At 43.5% G+C, this 19,133-nt stretch overlaps 1 protein-coding gene across 1 annotated transcript in view; it reads right to left on the bottom strand.

The window, feature by feature from the left end:
• ATP2B2 (ATPase plasma membrane Ca2+ transporting 2) overlaps nt 1-19,133 on the bottom strand; it is a gene marked incomplete in the record, with an annotated part of 240,335 nt that overhangs the window by 61,217 nt on the left and 159,985 nt on the right. Inside the window, 6 exon segments of the mRNA XM_077451567.1 lie at nt 415-502; nt 590-769; nt 4,466-4,700; nt 5,869-6,110; nt 12,856-13,098; nt 13,188-13,402. Coding sequence (XP_077307693.1) covers nt 415-502; nt 590-769; nt 4,466-4,700; nt 5,869-6,110; nt 12,856-13,098; nt 13,188-13,402 — 1,203 coding nt within the window.

Consider the following 19,133-nt stretch of genomic DNA (forward strand, 5'->3'; position numbering starts at 1 on the left):
TCTTTGTGTATGGGTCAATAAGGTCACGGTCTTACCTCCTCTCTGTGTATGGGTCAATAAGGTCAAGGTCTTATCTCTCACCCATGTGCATGGGCCAATGAGGTCATGGTCTTACCTCTCACCTCTGTGTATGGGTTAATAAGGTCATGGTCTTACCTCACTTCTGTGTATGGGTTCATTACGTCATGGTCTTACCTCACCTCTGTGTATGTGTTAAAAAGGTCATGATCCTACCTCACCTCTGTGTATGGGTTAATAAGGTCACAGTCTAAGGTCACAGTCTAACCTCACCTCTGTGTATGGGTCAATAAGGTCACGGTCGTAACTTTCCCATATATATATATCAGTAAGATCATGACCTCCGCTTTCGCTATTGTACATGTCTCAGTATGTCCAGTGACAGCACAGTCTTACCTTTCACCAGTGTATGTTTGTCAGTAGGTGATGAGCGAGCCAGAACCCTCAGCTTTGGCCATAGCTTATCAATCCTCTCTTGTTCAATCTACACACAGACAACAAGCACACCATGATAAGGTGACATTCACAACACAACATATTCACACGTGCTCATGTATTCTGAATGACGTACCTCTCCCTTTTCATTGCGTATCCGTCTGTTAAACTCTTTCCCTTCAATGCAGATAAAATCTTCTCCAGGATGTATGATGCCACATTTAATGGCAATGGCACGTGCTGTATTAATGTTATCTCCTGTTACCATACGAACAGTAATACCAGCCCTCTGGCACTTTTTGATTGCCTCAGGAACCTGTTGAGGAACCAAACAGCATTTCCTTAAAGTCTGAAGAACAATAAACTGGCCCTTTGCTTAGAAAGTTTGGAGACCCTTGACCTAACCAAACCTTCTCAGTGAAGTCTGGAGTCTCATACAGCTTTGCACTAGGAGTGTAATGCCGCGTACACACGATCGAATTGTCCGGCGTTTGCTAGCGCGATGACGTACAGCACGTACGACGGGACTAGAAAAAGGAAGTTCAATAGCCAGTAGCCAATAGCTTCCTTTTCGTAATTTGCTTCTGAGCATGCGTCATTCTTAGTCCGCCAGACTAGCATACTGACGAACGTATTGTCCGCTGAAACCCAAGTCCGGCTGAAAGATTGGACTGCAAAAATACTTTCTAAGTCCGCCGGACTTTACACTGAGAAAGTCCGCTGAAGCCCACACACGATCGAATTGTCCGCTGAAATGCATTTCGGCGGACTAAGTACGCTGGACAATTCTATCGAGTGTACGTGGCATTAGAAGCACACAACCTTAGAAGAAGGACTCCCATGGTTCAATGAGACAAAATCTAATCTGAGAAAAGATTAGCATAGACATCAGGAATTGTGGGGGGAAAAAAAGAGTTCCAGGATATCCTACAATGTCTCCTGATACGGCAAATAGAGGAGATCGATTTTTTACGAATATAACAATATATCTTGATTGAAGAGAAACAATTATGTTAAAAAAAAATAAAAGAAATGAGTGTTTGTCACAGCCGAGCTTAGAAAAAGGCATCTGGTCTCTTAGGACACTAGCAAAAAACTGAAGAATGATAGTTACAAATAAGGTTATCAATAAGATGAAATGAAGTGAAACCCACCCACCTAGGTGGAGAGAAAGTGCTGCCAGCCCAAAATATGAAAAATTGCTCCCATGTAGGCTTGTGCAATTCGTTTCGTAACGAATCGAAATTCGGCCGAATTTTGCATCTTTTGGACATTTGGATGCATCCGAATGTCCAAATAAAATAAAATAATAAAAAAATAACGAATAACAACGAATACGAAATAAATATAACGAATGAATTCGACATAATTCAGTAATTCTTTAAAGATCTAATGAAACAAAAGGTCAGCTCAAAGTAAATCTTATAGTCCAATCAGCTAATTAATTTTGTGCCGGAGGTTGGATTACTGGCAAAGTGCATTCCTGAGAACTGAGTGAGAAGGGTGTTGTATTGTATTTGAGCCGAAGAGAAGAGACGTTGTCATTGTGTGTGTTAAAAGATTTAATAAACAAACGACTTTCCAAACTACGAATCATTATCACGAATGTCTATACATACATAAAAAGCGAATTTCAACGAATACGAACGAACAAATTCGACACTCTACGAATAATAACGAATTATCCGAAAACGTATTAATGAATATAACAGAACGTAATGATGTATTTTACGAATGACAACGAACCGAAACGAAACAAAATTTTCCATTGTGCACAAGTCTACTCCCAAGCCCCTATAGGCAGCTAGAAAAAGTACTGAAAAGAATATATTAAAAAAAAGTTCTTTATTGCATACAAATATATGAGAAAAACCCACATGAATTAAAAACCACATGCGCTCTGGTATGCATGGTATCCAAACATGAGATGTCAATGTTATAAATGCAGATAGCAAAAAAGAGTTTCTTAACACTAAATGCTATTGCTCAAAAAAGAGCCCCAACGCTTTTCGATCATATACTGTTCTGATCTTCCTCAGGAGGATGAAGACATCTCCAAATTGAAATATCGTGCATGATCAGAGTCGATTAAAAACATATAGGCGGGGTAGTTTTCAGGTGGTAATCCGTCCAAAGAGTATGGGGCGTGCCCACACTATCCCATGGAAAGTCACACAGACTAAATGTGAGACAAAGGGAAAGGGAGCACAGACGTACCCATAAGTGGCCTTAGATGGTAAATAACATTCAAAACACAGCCGACAGTGATGGGAATTCTTTCAGCAGTATATGTGTATATATGTGTATATCCCACTTGATTGTATAATAAATTCAAATCCAATGTAGTGAGTAGAATTTTAGGGGTCTGATAATGTTGATAGATTTTATATACATATATATATATATATATATACAGTATATATATATATATATATATATATATATATATATATATATATATATATATATAACTATCACTTTAAGAATTGGTAATGCATGTGTCTTTACTTTCCCTAGACGTTCTCCTTTTCTTTTGTTTCAATTCCTGGGAAATTTAATCTACTGGATATGTGACGACACAAACTACTGATAAGAACCCCAAAAACTGCTCAAAATTACTTCCTTATCAAAACCAGTCTAAATCGACCAAATACTGCTGAAATCTATTTTTTTTGCCAGTCACATGTTTAATTGTTCCCCATAAGAAGATATGGACATTGATTGAACTAAACTATACAATCAATATCACTAGAATACACTTAATACACACCCATATTTTATGCATATTCATACGTATAAAATTGTATAACCTGTAGATGTAAGCTCAGAAACACCTTCATTTTTACTCGCTTACAGTAGCCGAGAACTGTGTTGTATTTCTCCACTGCAGTGAATAAAAATGCACCTATCTAGATCTATTATCTCATCTGAATGTCTTGTTTTGGAGACTCCCCAACCGGATTTAACAGTAGTTTGTCTCTACAGGTCCTCTGTTTGCAGGGGCATATACAGTACAATAACTAAGTTTAAGGGATCAAGGATTCATGCGAGGAATACTGGGAATTCCTCACATATCCAGGTAGGTGCAAGATGAAAGTATATATATATCTCATCAGACCCCTATAATTCTACTCACTACATTGGATTTGAATTATTATACAATCAAGTGGGATATACACTTACATACATATATACTGTTGAAAGAATTCCCATCAGTGTTAGATGTGATTTGAATGTAATTTAGCATCTAAGGCTACTTATGGGTATGTCTGTGCTCCCTTTCCCTTTGTCTTACATTTAATCTGTGTGACTTTCCATGGGATAGTGTGGGTCGTTCCATACTCCTTGGACAGATTACCACCGGGAAACCCAGAACTGCTGCAGGGGGGAGGGGGGGCATGGGAGCACACAGGGGCCAGGGGCAGCAGGACATGGATAGGTAGGCGGTGGGGGTGGCATGTAGAGTGACCAATGACCTTCATTTCCTTCCTGCGGCTATAGCTGAATGTCTGCGGGAGGGAGAGGAGAAGCGGGCATACGGTGACTGCATAGAGGAATCAGCTGCTTACACATGCTGCTGCCCCCGCTGCACCTCACATCCAGTTGTACAGGAGGACTGGACGGGCCCATTGGAGTATGAGGCTGGGTCACAATGGTGACCACTGCGACCCCTGTAGGTACACCCCTGCTTGGAGCCCATTGAGAGAAAAAGTTCCCTATTACTCTGTGTTTAAGATAATGCTCTCTTTGAGTCATTCTGGTGGTTAAAGGGTTATATTTCCTCGCTTGCTAATGTTTAATCCCCCTGTAGTCAGCACTATAACCCAAAGGTGAAAGACTTTCTGTGTCCCTCAATAATCTCCAGGAACAGGATTACGGTGAGTAAAAAAAAAAAAAAAAAAAAAAACATTGTTCACACTACTATTATGAAAAATCAAAAAGATCACATGGCATTTTTCTTTGTTTTCATTGAAGTTAAGAAAACAGTCTTCAAACAAGGTACATACTTTACCTCTGGCCTGACTGGATCTTCAATGCCGACAACAGCTATGCATGTCAGATCCGCCAATATATCATTCTCGTTTTCCCAGTCCGGCTCTGGACTCTGGCTAAAATCCCGGTATGCAATGCAGATTGTCCTGAGTCCATCGCAGGCCATGGGTTCTATCACCTTTTTTACCATCTCATCTCGATCCCTGGGCCTGAAAAGTCTGGTCTCTCCATCTCCACCCTGGATTTGCGAACACCTACAAAACATAAGATGATGAAGTCGCCTGTTTCCCCCGGTGCCCATAAGCTCATAGCGGGATCAGATAAGTCATCTGCAGGGCTGGACTGGGACAGAAATTTGGCCCTGGACTTCATCCAGACCAGCCCACTTACATTTTGAGTGTCACATCAGCACTCCCTTACATCAGAGTGTCCCATCACCAGCCCCCTTACATCAGAGTGTCCCATCAGCAGCCCCCTTACATCAGAGTGTCCCATCAGCACCCCCTTACGTCAGAGTGTCCCATGAGCAGCCCCATTACAACAGAGTGTCCCATCAGCAGCCCTTTACATCAGAGTGTCCCATCACCACCCCCTTACATCAGAGTGTCCCATCAGCAGCCCCCTTACATCAGAGTGTCCCATCAGCACTCCCTTACATCAGAGTGTCCCATCACCCGCCCCCTTACAACAGAGTGTCCCATCAGCAGCCCCCTTACATCAGCGTGTCCCATCAGCAGACCTTTACATCAGAGTGTCCCATCACCAGCCCCCTTACATCAGAGTGTCCCATCACCAACCCCCTTACATCAGAGTGTCCCATCAGCAGCCCCCTTACATCAGAGTGTCCCATCACCAACCCCCTTACATCAGAGTGTCCCATCACCAGCCCCCTTACATCAGAGTGTCCAATCAGCACTCCCTTACATCAGAGTGTCCCATCACCAGCCCCCTTACATCAGAGTGTCCCATCAGCAGCCCCCTTACAACAGAGTGTCCCATCACCAGCCCCCTTACAACAGAGTGTCCCATCAGCAGCCCCCTTACATCAGAGTGTCCCATCAGCAGCCCCTTACAACAGAGTGTCCCATCACCAGCCCCCTTACATCAGAGTGTCCCATCAGCAGCCCTTTACATCAGAGTGTCCCATCACCAGCCCCCTTACATCAGAGTGTCCCATCACCAGCCCCCTTACATCAGAGTGTCCCATCACCAACCCCCTTACATCAGAGTGTCCCATCAGCAGCCCCTTACATCAGAGTGTCCCATAACCAGCCCCCTTACATCAGAGTGTCCCATCAGCACCCCCTTACATCAAGTGTCCCATCAGCACTCCCTTACATCAGAGTGGCCCACTGAGCCATCGGCCCACCGGGAAACTCCCTGTAGTCCCAAAGGCCAGTACATGCCTGGTCATCTGCTTACTTTTTCAGAATGATCTCTGAGGCTCCTTTACTGTACATGCGGTAACTTCCATCCTCCAGTTTAACGACGGTGCTCATGGATTTCCTGGCAGAATTAAAGGTGTACACTTTGTACAGTTTCTCCTCGGGGATACTAGCACGCACGGCCTGGTAATCTCGCTTCAGATCCATCACAAATCCTAGCAAACCGCATTCCGTCTTATTGCCAACTTGCCGTTTCAGACCACCTTCCTTTTCCGCTGGCTGAGCAAGAAGATTGAAAGTTCAATATGGTGAGGAACTCACTATATACACTACTGTGCAAATGTTTTAGGCAGGTGTAAAAAAAAATGCTGTAAATGAAGAATGTTTTCATAAATAGAAGTGTTAATAGTTTAAAGCAGTGGTCCCCAACCTTTTTGGCACCGGGGACCGGCTGTGTGGCTGAAAATTGTGCCAAGGACCGGGGAGGGGGGTCACAATTTTTCACGGTCAATGGCTGGTGTTAGTGATTCAATCATCACGGCACCATGCTTGATATGGTGTCGGGGTGATCGAAGCGCATTAGTTCAATTTTTACACTGCAGTAATAAATGAAATAGTTCAACTCGCCATACTGTAGAATCAGTGGGAGCCCTGAGTGTGTCACTTACCACTGTCGCCTGCTGCTAAATGTGCCTAGTCACCTGCCACACTGCCTGCCACAAGATGTGGATTGCCACCTGCCACGTTGCCTGTCACCAGATGCGGAGAGAGTGGAGCGCCCCTTGTGGTATGAGGGGGTGAACTACAAGTCCCAGCACACCTCACCTGTACTCCCACACACAGCTCACCTGTCACTGATGACGTCACATCTCTGTGGGAACGCCCCTCTGGATGTTGCAGGGTGTCTCTCTCCTCATGCTGCAACTGGTCTCATCAGGCAGAGGGAGGGTCCGGGACTCCTTCGGCTCTCAGTCTCTGGCTCCACCCTTCTGCCATCCCTAATTAGCTGTCTGGGGGGGCAGGCAATTTGCGCCGCTGAACAAGGAATCCTGTTTCCACACACCGAGGAGCCGGGGGAGAGCGGCGATGCGGGGCAGGCAGTATGAGATGATGTCATCTCTCTGCTCCCCGCTGCACCTCCGACAGACTGGCTTTGAGGGCGGAAGAGCGGTGATGCAGAGGGGGGCGGAGAGAGATGATATCATCTCTACTTGCCCGCCCGCTCGCTTCTTCCATCCACCCAGCGCTCTCATGCCGGTAGCCCAGCATGTGTCTTGCGGCCGCCCGCACCTGCAGAAGGGCCATGGCCCAGTAGTGGGCCGGGGACCGGGGGTTGATGACCCCTGGTTTAAAGAACAAAACAGAAAATAAATGAACAGAAAATAAATTCAAATCAATATTTGGTGAGACCACCCTTTGCATTCAAACCAGCATCAATTCTTCTAGGTACAATTGCACACAGTTTTTGAAGGAACTCGGCAGGTAGATTGTTCCAAATATCTTGGAGAACTAAGTACAGATCATGGATGTCGGCTGCCTCAGATCCTTCTGTCTCTTCATGTAAGCCCAGACAGACTCAATCATATTGAGATCATGGCTCTTTGAGGGGCAAAACCATTAGGTCGTTTTTAATGATATTGGCTGTATGTTTGGGGTGGTTGTCCTGCTGCAAAATACATTTTGGACCTCCCTGATAGTATGACATGATGGATAAGTATCTGCCTAGATTTCTCAGCATTGAGGACACCAATGATCCTGACCCAAATCTCCAACTCCTTTTGCAGAAATGCAGCCCCAAACTGGCAAGGAACCTCCACCATGTTTCACAGTTGGCTGCAGACACTCATTATTGTAACGCTCTCCAGCCCTTCACCAGCAAACTGCCTCCCGCTACAGTCAAATATTTCACATTTTGACACGTCAATCCAGGGCACCTGCTGCCATTTTTCTGTACCCCAGTTCCTATGTTTTCCTGCATCGTTGAGTAGCTGAGCCTTGTTTCCACATCAGAGTTTTTGGCCGCAATTCTTCCACGAAGACCACTTCTCGCCAGACTTCTCTAGACAGTATGGAATGGGTATTTGAAAATTCTGGTCTCCAGCAAGAAATATCAACAAAAATGCGAGCAGATGGACTATTACGGTGCACATTAAACATAGGAACACATTGAGAAAAACAATTATGTAAAAAAAAAATTGTATCTCAATTTATTTGAATATAAAAGCATTTAACAATACAACATATCAATAGCTCATGGGGAAGGTGAAGTATTTCGACTAGTTTTTCTTCACAGCTTCTTCAGGAAATACATACCGTATTTATCGGCGTATAACACGCACCCCAAATTTAGGAGGGAAGTTTAAGGAAAAAAACTTTTAGGAGGCAAGTTTAAGGAAAAAACCTTACATTTTAAATGCCCATCAATGTAGCCTTCCACTGTCCCCCTGCAGCCCTACACTGTCCCCCTGCAGCCTTCCACTGCCCCCCTGCAGCCTTCCACTGTCCCCCTGCAGCCCTACACTGTTCTCCTGCAGCCCTACACTGTCCCCCTGCAGCCCTACACTGTTCTCCTGCAGCCCTACACTGTCCCCCTGCAGCCTTCCACTGCTCCCCTGCAGCCTTCCACTGTCCCCCTGCAGCCCTACACTGTTCTCCTGCAGCCCTACACTGTCCCCCTGCAGCCCTACACTGTTCTCCTGCAGCCCTACACTGTCCCCCTGCAGCCCTACACTGTCCCCCTGCAGCCTTCCACAAAATTGCAGTATGGTTAGTTTTAAATTTACCGCCGCCGCCATCTTTGGCTCCTCCTGCCGCGATCTTCGGCTCCTCCCGCTGCCGCTGTCGAGATCTTCGGCTCCTCCCGCCGCTGCCGTCGAGATCTTCGGCTCTTCCCACCGCCGAGATCTTCGGCTCCTCCCGCCGCCGACATAGACCGAGCCGAGCCGAGGGTACTCGGCTACTCGGCTCTGCTCGCAGTAACGCCCCCGTCCCGCCTCTTGTCCTGGCTCCTGTGATGGACACAACACCGGGCCAATGGCGGGACGTAAAGGCTAGGAGGCGGGACTGGGCGTGACTGAGAGCGGAGCCGAGTTCACAATACACTCGGCTCAGCTCGGTAAATGTCGGCGGCGCTCCACAGAGCGCAGATCGGCAGATCGGTGGGAGGATCGGCGCATAACGCGCACCCATGATTTTCCCCTGATTTTAAGGGGAAAAAAGTGCGTGTTATACGCCGATAAATACGGTACATCTAGGAATATATACATGAAACACAGTTAGATCAATAAAAATTGTGTGAAGTGACCATAAATGACAACAAAAAATGGAGAGGAAAACATGTTTACAATACATATCAATATCTTCAGAGTCTTACCCAAACGCCTTCGCCCCGAGATATGTCAGACAAACCGGGAGAAATACCTCTCCCAGTCGCCGGGGGATGCTTCCCCCGGTTTGTCTGAGCTATCCCCATGAGCTATTGATATGTTGTATTGTTAAATGCTTTTATATTCAAATAAATTGAGATAAAACATTTTTTACATAATTGTTTTTCTCAATGTGTTCATATGTTTAATGTGCACCGTAATAGTCCCTCTGCTCGCATTTTTGTTGATATTTCTGGCTGGAAACCAGAATTTCAAATACCCATTCCATATATATTTTGTATGATGGTGCACGATGTAAGGTTTTATTTGTAATTTAATTCATTATCTTGTGGGGCCATCTCCAATCTTTATAATTCTCTAGACAGTAGATGGGTGTACCTGGGTCCCTCTGGTTTCTACCAGTTCTGTGCTGATGGCACTGCTGGATATCTTCCAATGTGGAAGGGAAAGTAAGCATGATGTGCCTTTCATCTGCTGCATTAAGCTTCCTTGGCCGACCACTGCATATGCGGTCCTCCACGTTGGCCGTTCTTTGTGCTTCTTCAAAAGACCTTGAACAGGACATCTCAAAAGCCCAGTCTGCTTTGCAATCTTTGCCTGGGAGAGACCTTGCTGATGCAGTATAACTACTTTCTGTCTTGTTGCTGCGCTCAGTCTTGCCATGGTGTATGACCCGTGACATGAAACCGTCCTCTACAACCTCACCTTAGTAGCAGAGTTTAGCTGTTCCTCACCCAGTTTTAAGCCTACCAGTCTACCAGTTCTGTGCTGATGGCACTGCTGGATATCTTCCAATGTGGAAGGAAGTAAGCATGATGTGCCTTTCATCTGCTGCATTAAGCTTCCTTGGCCGATCACTGCATATGCGGTCCTCAAAGTTGGCCGTTCTTTGTGCTTCTTCTATAGACCTTGAGCAGGACATCTCAAAAGCCCAGTCTGCTTTGCAATCTTTGCCTGGGAGAGACCTTGCTGATGCAGTATAACTACTTTCTGTCTTGTTGCTGCGCTCAGTCTTGCCATGGTGTATGACCTGTGACATGAAACCGTCCTCTACAACCTCACCTTAGTAGCAGAGTTTAGCTGTTCCTCACCCAGTTTTAAAGCCTACAGAGTTAATCACCGTGCTTCAACATACGAAACTGATGATTATTCGAACCTGCTTGGTATAATTGATTATTCATACACCCGACTCTAATCCTACAAAATCCCTGACTTTGTGCAAGTGTAAGAACTGATGCTGGTTTGAAACCAAAGGGTGGTCACGCCAAATTTTGATTTGATTTCAATTCTTCTTCTGTTCGCATTTTGTAAATTGATATAAATAAGCAAATAACATACATTTTTTAAAGCATTTCTACTTTACTGCATTTCTTCACACCTGCCTAAAAAGTTTGCACAGTTCTATGTCTTTATACAGTGTATATATGTATATATGTATATATATATATATATATATATATATATATATATATATAAAAATGAATAATACAGATAGCTAACCAAATTTGTCCTTTGGATAATGCCCATCCACACATACATTTGGTGTATAAATTTACATACCTAAATGGACACTGCAATGAAGTCACTCCCAGCTTGTAAGAAAGTACAATATTACCTATTTAGGTGTTTGCCATGTATGTGACAGGACAGCCATTTTGCCAGGTGAGGAGATCCATATATAGCAAAACGTGGAATCTACCGCAGATACCCAAAGAAGTGCTTTTGTTATAGATTTTGTTTGTTATGGATCAGTTTGGTTTAGGCTGCCACTACTGGCCATTGATTTTTTGCTCCCTTATTGCTTGTGAGGTTCGTTTTATATATATATATATATATACTTTATATATATGTAGCGGCTGCATCAGGTTTACCGTTGGTGAGAAGACAGTCACCCACCTCTACAAATCCTTTCTTATGGTTTCACTGGGACACTTTGCACAGACATCTCTACCTTAGGAATACTTTACTGAACCTACTTTGAACACTGTGCATAGACACCTTTAGCTTTCCTCATTTTAAGAAACCTATTGCTTGCTACTACACCTTATTGGATAAAAGTTAATGAGCTCCTACATGCCGGTGAAGACCATCAGATCTGCAACGAAGATATTACTGTCGTTTCTGCTATAAGGGCCCTTATACCATTACTTTTAAGTCAGACCTCTCATTAGAGTTAACAGTTAATAGTTTGGCCTGGGGTTCCCCTTTAGTATTGGTAATATCTACAACTACTCAGTTGTTTTGAAGAAGGTATTTACGTATTATCTGTCACTGACTGTATTGATGATGTCCATTTGCATATCTTAGAAATTTACTTGAGCACTATTAAAATCACGTCAAACAAATCCTGGTTGTTTGTCCGGGATCTGGTTGACCAATACCATTTTGAGTTTCTTGTCACCTAAGTAAATTGAAGAAAAACATTAATATTTGAACTTTGACAGTGTGTCATTACTGTGGTATTCTATTAATCACATTGCCAGGTGTGCCAGAGGGGCTGAGGCTATTTCTGGGGTTGAGAAGCAGAGTAACAAACTTAAGCAGTTCCTTCGGAGGTATCCAGAGGGTAAAGGGTTAGCACAAACTCATGGCTGCAGTGACAGCAATAAACTTGTGCTCATTTGTTCATCTGGCTTAAAGCTGTAAAGTAAAAGTAATACAGTCGCTGCTTGATCATTTTTACAGTACGGCTGGTATGGTTCCTGGGCTCTCCTGCTCTTCCCAAGAGCCAAGACCACCTAGAAGAGCTTCAGGATGGCACTTGGCAGAAGACCGATGAACATCCTTTCCTCAAACTCCTCTGCAGTGAATGAAGCTGATACAGCCAGGGAAGCAGCTAACCAAGCATTATATTTAGGGTCAACAAATGGAGCGTTAAGTTCATTTCCACATTTTTCAAGGTCTCACTTTGCTTTAAAGTTCCTTGTTTACATAACTCAGTAACTCAAGCTGAGGTTTAAAACCATCAGAGCAGTGACTGATCCCTTATATGAGAGTTTGAAAAACTGGCAATCAAAGCCATCTCTTTTTGGCTAACCCATCGTGCTCTGGAAATTCTTTGTCTGTAAAACAAAACATCCAAACCTAAAATATAAAAATATGAGCCCACGTAATTTTAGTTTCCCTTTAACCTAACACAAATATTGTCATTTGTGCGACTGAAGCTTTATTTACACTTGTACGACTCGAAAATTGCTCTGACTTTAGAGTGCAACTTTGGTGCACCTTTGATGCAACCTTGACGCAACTTTGGATGGGTGCAGCTTGGAAACGACTTTGGCTTTGACCATTGGTAATAGACAAGTGTTGCACAACTGTTGCATTGTATAATATTCAGATATGACTTTCATGCAACTTTTGAGGGTTAACATTGAAAACTATGGCCCTCAAGTTGCATGAAAGTCGTACCAAAGTAGTGCATGAACTACTTTGAAGTTGCTGCAACTTTAAGTTTCACATATATAAATGGTTATCATTGGAAAACATGGGGAAGGACTTGTCATGTCTTTTAGATAAAACATCAAACACAACCGCAGCCTGGAATTATCCAAAGGACAATTATTTGACCTTCTCAAAAGAACCAAAGATTAGTGCTCCTGACATTCAGTCCAAGAGACGGCACAATAACTTGACTTTACCAGGACTTTGGATGTGTATGCACTGTTGATTGCAATGGCATTCACTAGAAGATCTAAAGTTTTGGCTGAAATGGAACCAGGGTCTGGGATCTCCTTGTGGTGGACATCTCCAACGTAAGCCTGAACCACAGTCATTCGATTGGTTGTCAAGGTTCCAGTTTTATCCGAGCAGATTGCCGTGGCATTGCCCATAGTCTCACAGGCATCTAAATGTCGTACTAAATTGTTGTCTTTCATCATTTTCTGTAATAAAGTAGCATTCGTGTTATTGTCAGTGAACAGGATGGCCAGTCAGGACTTTGGACATGAAAAATTTAAGTTAAAAGACTTACTTTAACAGAATATGCCAGAGAAATGGTTACAGCCAAGGGAAGGCCCTCAGGGACGGCTACAACCAGCACAGTGACACCGATGATGAAGAATTTCACAAAGTACTGGATGTAAATGGGAGTGCACTCGGGAAGCCATTGCCTTTTCTGGACAACAAAGTTATCAATAGCAAAATAAAGAACCAGGATGATCACCGTGATGGCCGACATCACCAAACCTGCAGGACAAAGACAACAGTTAGCCGCGGCAGCTCAGAGAAGGAGAACAATGTCAGTTCCATACTGTGTCATCAATTCCCTGAAATAAACAGACTCCATATTGCAGTTGACCTCCATCTGAAAGTTATCATAAACCTGAGGTCTTGCTGAAATGTATAAGCCCTTGTACACACGGTTGGACATTCCGATGGACAATGTCAGATAGGACCGTGTTGTCGGATAATCCGACATTGTGTGGGCTCCATCGGACTGTTTCCATCGGAGTATCCGACGGACCAAGTTTTCCAGCTGGGCTATAACATTTTCCGACAACATGATCCGAGCGGACTTTGTCCGATCATGTGTAGAGAATTCCGATCGGACAAAGTGCCACACATGCTCAGATCAAATTCCTAGACCAAAGCTATTGGCTACTAGCGTGAACGTAGTCCTGTCCTAATGAAATAACGTCATCACGTTAAGTACGATCAGATTTTCCGACAACTTTGTCCGACTGTGTGTATGCAACAGTTTCGGACAAAATCCGTCGGACAAAATCTGTCGGACAAAATCCGACGGATTTGGTTGTCGGAATGTCCGACCGTGTGTACAAGGGCTAAGAAAGACTAACAAAAAGGGCTAGAATGCTTTTCTAGGCTCCCTTCAGTGCAGGTCACATGACCAAAAGGCCTTGTGATTTCCGTTTAAAGGGGAGGATCAAGGTTACAATTGGCTATTACTTCTCTTTAGAAAAGATCATGTGACCAAATGCCTATGCTTATAGTCAGTGGCGGATCGTCCATTAGGGGCACACAGGCATTTCCCCCCCCCTATACATGCGTCTGGCCCCCTAATCTATATGCAGGGCGCCGGACGCATGAATTCCAATGGTAGGGGTGTTTTTTTTAAGCACATGATTAAAAAAAGGGTGGGCCCAGGGGCACAGAGCCCACCCAGTTGTGTGACAGTAGTGAATGAATATTCGCTATTGTCCCACTGATCCTCCTCCCAGCCAATCAGGAAGCGGATCCTGAGACCTGTCACCCAATTGGCTGAAAGGACAGACAATCCTATTGGATGCCTAGGAGGAGGAGGAAGGAGAAGCCCTTGTGATGTAGAGGAGGAGGAGACGCAATAGAAGCCGCCACCATTCGGAGTGCTGCCTGTCCGTAACCTAGATGGGTACAGTGAGGGAAAAAAGTATTTGATCCCCTGCTGATTTTGTACATTTGCCCACTGACAAAGAAATGATCAGTCTGATTTTAATGGTCGGTTTATTTTAACAGTCAGAGACAGAACAACAACAAAAATATCCAGAAAAAAGAATTTAGAAAAAGTTATAAATTGATTTGCATTTTAATGAGTGAAATAATTTCAATACAATATATATATATTTATATCTCAATAATATTTGAAACCTTATCAATCAGCAAGATTTCTAGCTCCCAGGTGTCTTCTCTACTAGTAACGAGCTAAGATTAGGAGCACTCTCTTAAAGGGACACCTGTCCACAGAAGCAATCAATCAATCAGATTCCAATCTCTCTACCATGGCTGTCCAAGGACATCAGGGACAAGATTGTAGACCTATACAAGGCTGGAATGGGCCACAAGACCATCGCCAACCAGCTTGGTGAGAGGGAGACAACAGTTGGTGCGATTATTTGCAATTGGAAGAAACAAAAAATAACTGTCAATCTCCCTCGGTCTGGGGCTCCATGCATGATCTCACCTTGTGGAGTTTTAAAGAGGAAGTAAACCCTGATGGGTTTACTTCCTCTTTCATTCCCTGCAAAGGTAAAGCATAATGGTCTACTATGCATCGCATCGCATCGCATCGCATAGTAGTCCATTATGTGTCACTTACCTGACACAGGAGCCAGCGAAGTCACCGCTGTCCCCTGTAGTCCGGCGCATCCATCTTCTCGGTGGGTTTCGCCGCTCCGCCGCTGCCATTCGGCGAAGCCGCGATGACGTCACTCCCGCGCATGCGCATGGGAGCCGCCACTCACAGCATATCGCCGTTGACCGCGGCGCGCTCAGTGCGCCTGCGCACCACTGTCTACGGCGAATGCGCCGTAGACAGCGGTGCCTGTCTTTTGGCAAATATCTCCTAAACCGTGTAGGTTTTTGGAGATATTTCTTGGACCTACAAGTAAGCCTTAATCTAGGCTTACCTGTAAATCAAAGTGTGTTGTAAGGGTTTACAACCACTTTAATGATCATGAGAACGGTGAGAACTACACAGAAGAATCTTGTCAATGATCTCAAGGCAGCTGGGACTATAGTCACCAAGAAAACAGTTGGTAACACACTACGCCGCGAGGGACTGAAATCCTGCAGCGCCCGCAAGGCCCCCCTGCTCAAGAAAGCACATGTACAGGCCCGTCTGAAGTTTGCTAATGAACATCTAATTAATTCATAGGAGAACTGGTTGAGTGTGTTGTGGTTAGATGAGACCAAAATCCAGCTCTTTGGCATCAACGCAACTCGCCGTGTTTCAAGGAGGAGGAATGCTACCTATGACCCCAAGAACACCATCCCCCACCGTCATACATGGAGGTGGAAACTTTATGCTTTGGGGGTGTTTCTCTGCTAAGTGGAGAGGACAACTTCCTCGCATCAAAGGGACGATGGACGGGGCCATGTACCACCAAATCTTGGCTGAGAACCTCCTTCCCTCAGCCAGGGCATTGGAAATGGGTCGTGACAATGACCTAAAACACACAGCCAAGGCAACAAAGGAGTATCTCAAGAAGAAACACATGAAGGTCTTGGAGTGGCCTAGCCAGTCCCCAGACCTTAATCTCATAGAAAATATGTGGAAGGAGCTGAAGGTTCAAGTTACCAATCGTCAGCCTCGAAACCTTAATGACTTGGAGAGGATCTGCAGAGAGGAGTGGGACAAAATCCCTCCTGAGATGTCTGCAAACCTGGTGGCCAACTACAAGAAACGTCCGACCTCTGTGATCGCCAACAAGGGTTTTGCCACCAAGCACTAAGTCATGTTTTGCGAAAGGGTCAAGTACTTATTTCACTCATTAAAATGCAAATCAATTGATAACTTTTTTGAAATGCGTTTTTCCGCATATTTTAGTTGTCATTTTGTTGTGTTTTTTTTGTTGTTATTCTCCAACCGGGGGGGGGGGGGGCAGCCACCGCTGCTTATAGTCATGTGACCAACACTGGATGGAACTATGTTTTCTTCGGGAACTGTGTGAGTATGTTTAGCATTTCTGTTTAGGTGGTTCGTGTAGCTAAAATAAGTGTTGTGACCCTCTGCGCTATGTGTATGGGATCAAGTGTTGCAAAAAATGTGAATACAAATATAGGTGCGTGGGTTGCTGCAACCCTAAATTGTGTTCCCACCATGTGATAATATAATAGTGTAGAATGGGGTTGCGCATCCTAAATGGTAAATGCGTGAAAATCAATGTATTAAAACAATAAGTAAATAAACAACATAAGTGCAAGTATCAATTCTTCATAAAGATCCAATATAAAGTACAAGTGCTAATTGTGACTTCAGTGGGGTCATATATCACAATTTTAAAATAGAAAAATGGACTTTGTAGGCACACGCATAGAATTGGTCAAAATAAATTGAACTTTTTAATTGGATAAAGTTAAAATTGTGGTTTACAAACGCATATTAACCACTTAAGGACCGAGCCTCTTTTTTAGATGTGTTGTTTACAAGTTAAAAACAATTATTTTTTTGCTAGAAAATTACTTAGAACCCTCAAACAGTCTACTTTTTTCTTCCTAACACCCTATAGAATAAAATGGCGGGCGTTGCAATACTTTCTGTCACACCGTATTTGCTCAGCGGTCTTGGAAAAAAGAAAAAAAATTTAATTAAAAAAATAAGACAGCAGTAAAGTTAGCCCAATTTGTTTTTATATTGTGAAAGATAATGTTACGCCGAGTAAATTGATACCCAACATGGTCACGCTTCAAAATTGCGCCCGCTCGTGGAATGGCGACAAACTTTTACCCTTAAAAATCTCCATAGGCGACATTTAAAAAATTCCACAGGTTGCATGTTTTAAGTGACAGAGGAGGTCTAGCGCTAGAATTTTTGCTCTCGCTCTACCGATCGCGGCGATACCTCACATGTGTGGTTTGAACACCGTTTTCATATGCGGGCGCTACTCACGTATGCGTTCGCTTTTGCAATCGGCGGGACGGGGCGCGTTTAAAAAAAAAAAAAATTCTTATTTATTTTAACTTTTATTTTTTATTTTTACACTTTCAAAAAAAAATAAAAAATTGTGTCACTTTTATTCTTATTATAAGGAATGTAAACATCCCTTGTAATAGAAAAAAGGCATGACAAGACCTCTTAAATATGAGATCTGGGCGTCAAAAAGACCTCACATCTCATATTTACACTAAAATGCAAAAAAAATTAAAAATTTGTGCTTATATAAAATGATTTTTAAAAAATGTCCCTTTAAGAGCTATGGGCGGAAGTGATTTTTTGAGGTCGTTTCCGTCCTACAATGTCATGGAGATGGGTGGCCATCTTCCCCGTCACTCGTCTCCATGCACAGCCACAGAGAGGACCGGATCGCCTCCGCCGCTGCCGACGGCTTCGGTAAGCGGCGGAGGGCGCCAGAGCCGCCGATAAAAGTGATTTTGCGGCGAATCCGCCGCAGAGACCACTTTTATCTTGTAGCCGACTGCCAGCCGAACACGAGGATACCGGGGCTATGGCAGCTAGCTGCTGCCATAACTAAGATATCTGTCCTCAAAGTAAGGGCGTATATCGGCGTTCGGCGGTCTGGAAGCGTTTTAACAAAGAAAGAAAACATATTGATATTAAATGACAACAAAGACTCGAATAACACCTCCAAGATATATAAATCATATATTGATCCAAATTGGTACAATTATAAATGTAACCAGTAGCAGCATCCAATGGAGATAAAGTGCGTGGAGTAGTTGAGTCACAATATGAGGTCATACAGAGAATTCGCTCTACATGTTATGAGCACAAATGCGCTTCTTCAGGAGTTTGCAGATATAGTAAGAAAGGTTTCTAAGTAGCACAGCATAGAAACTGTAACACTCGTTGATCGCCCCTGATGGTAACCCCTTCCCTGCCAGTGTCATTAGTACAGTGAGAGTGCATTTTTTTTAGCACTGATCACTGTATTGGTGTCACTGGTCCCCAAAAAGTGTCCGATTTGTCCGCCGCAATGTCGCAGTGAGGCTAAAAATCAATGATCGCCGCCACTGCTAGTAAAAATAAAAAATAAAAATGCAATAAAAATATCCCATAGTTTGTAGAGGCCATAACTTTTGCGCAAAGCAATCAATATACGCTTATTGGGAATTTTTGTTTTACCAAAAATATGTAGCAGAATTTATATTGGCCTAAATTGATGAAGAAATTAGACTTATTACATTTTTTTTTTATTGAAAATGTTTTATAACAGAAAGTAAAAAATATTATTTATTTTTTTTCAAAATTGACATTTTTTCTTTTTTATAGCGCACAAAACAAAAACCACAGAGGTGATCAAATACCATTAAAAGAAATTTGTGGGGAAAAAAAAGGACATCGATTTTGTTTGGGTACAGCGTTGCATGAACGCGCAGTTGTCAGTTAAACCAACGCAGTGATATATCGCAAAAAAAAAAAATGCCTGGTCATGAAGGGAGTGAAACCTTCCGGGGCTGAAGTGGTTAACTGCTGAACTTTTAATACTACACTTAGTTGGCGCCTCCCCTTCTTTACTTTTCC

This window comes from Lithobates pipiens, unplaced genomic scaffold, assembly GCF_037356315.1.
Source record: "Lithobates pipiens isolate NorthernLeopardFrog02 unplaced genomic scaffold, aLitPip1_a1.2 Scaffold_23, whole genome shotgun sequence".
In the NCBI taxonomy this organism is placed as follows: domain Eukaryota; kingdom Metazoa; phylum Chordata; class Amphibia; order Anura; family Ranidae; genus Lithobates; species Lithobates pipiens.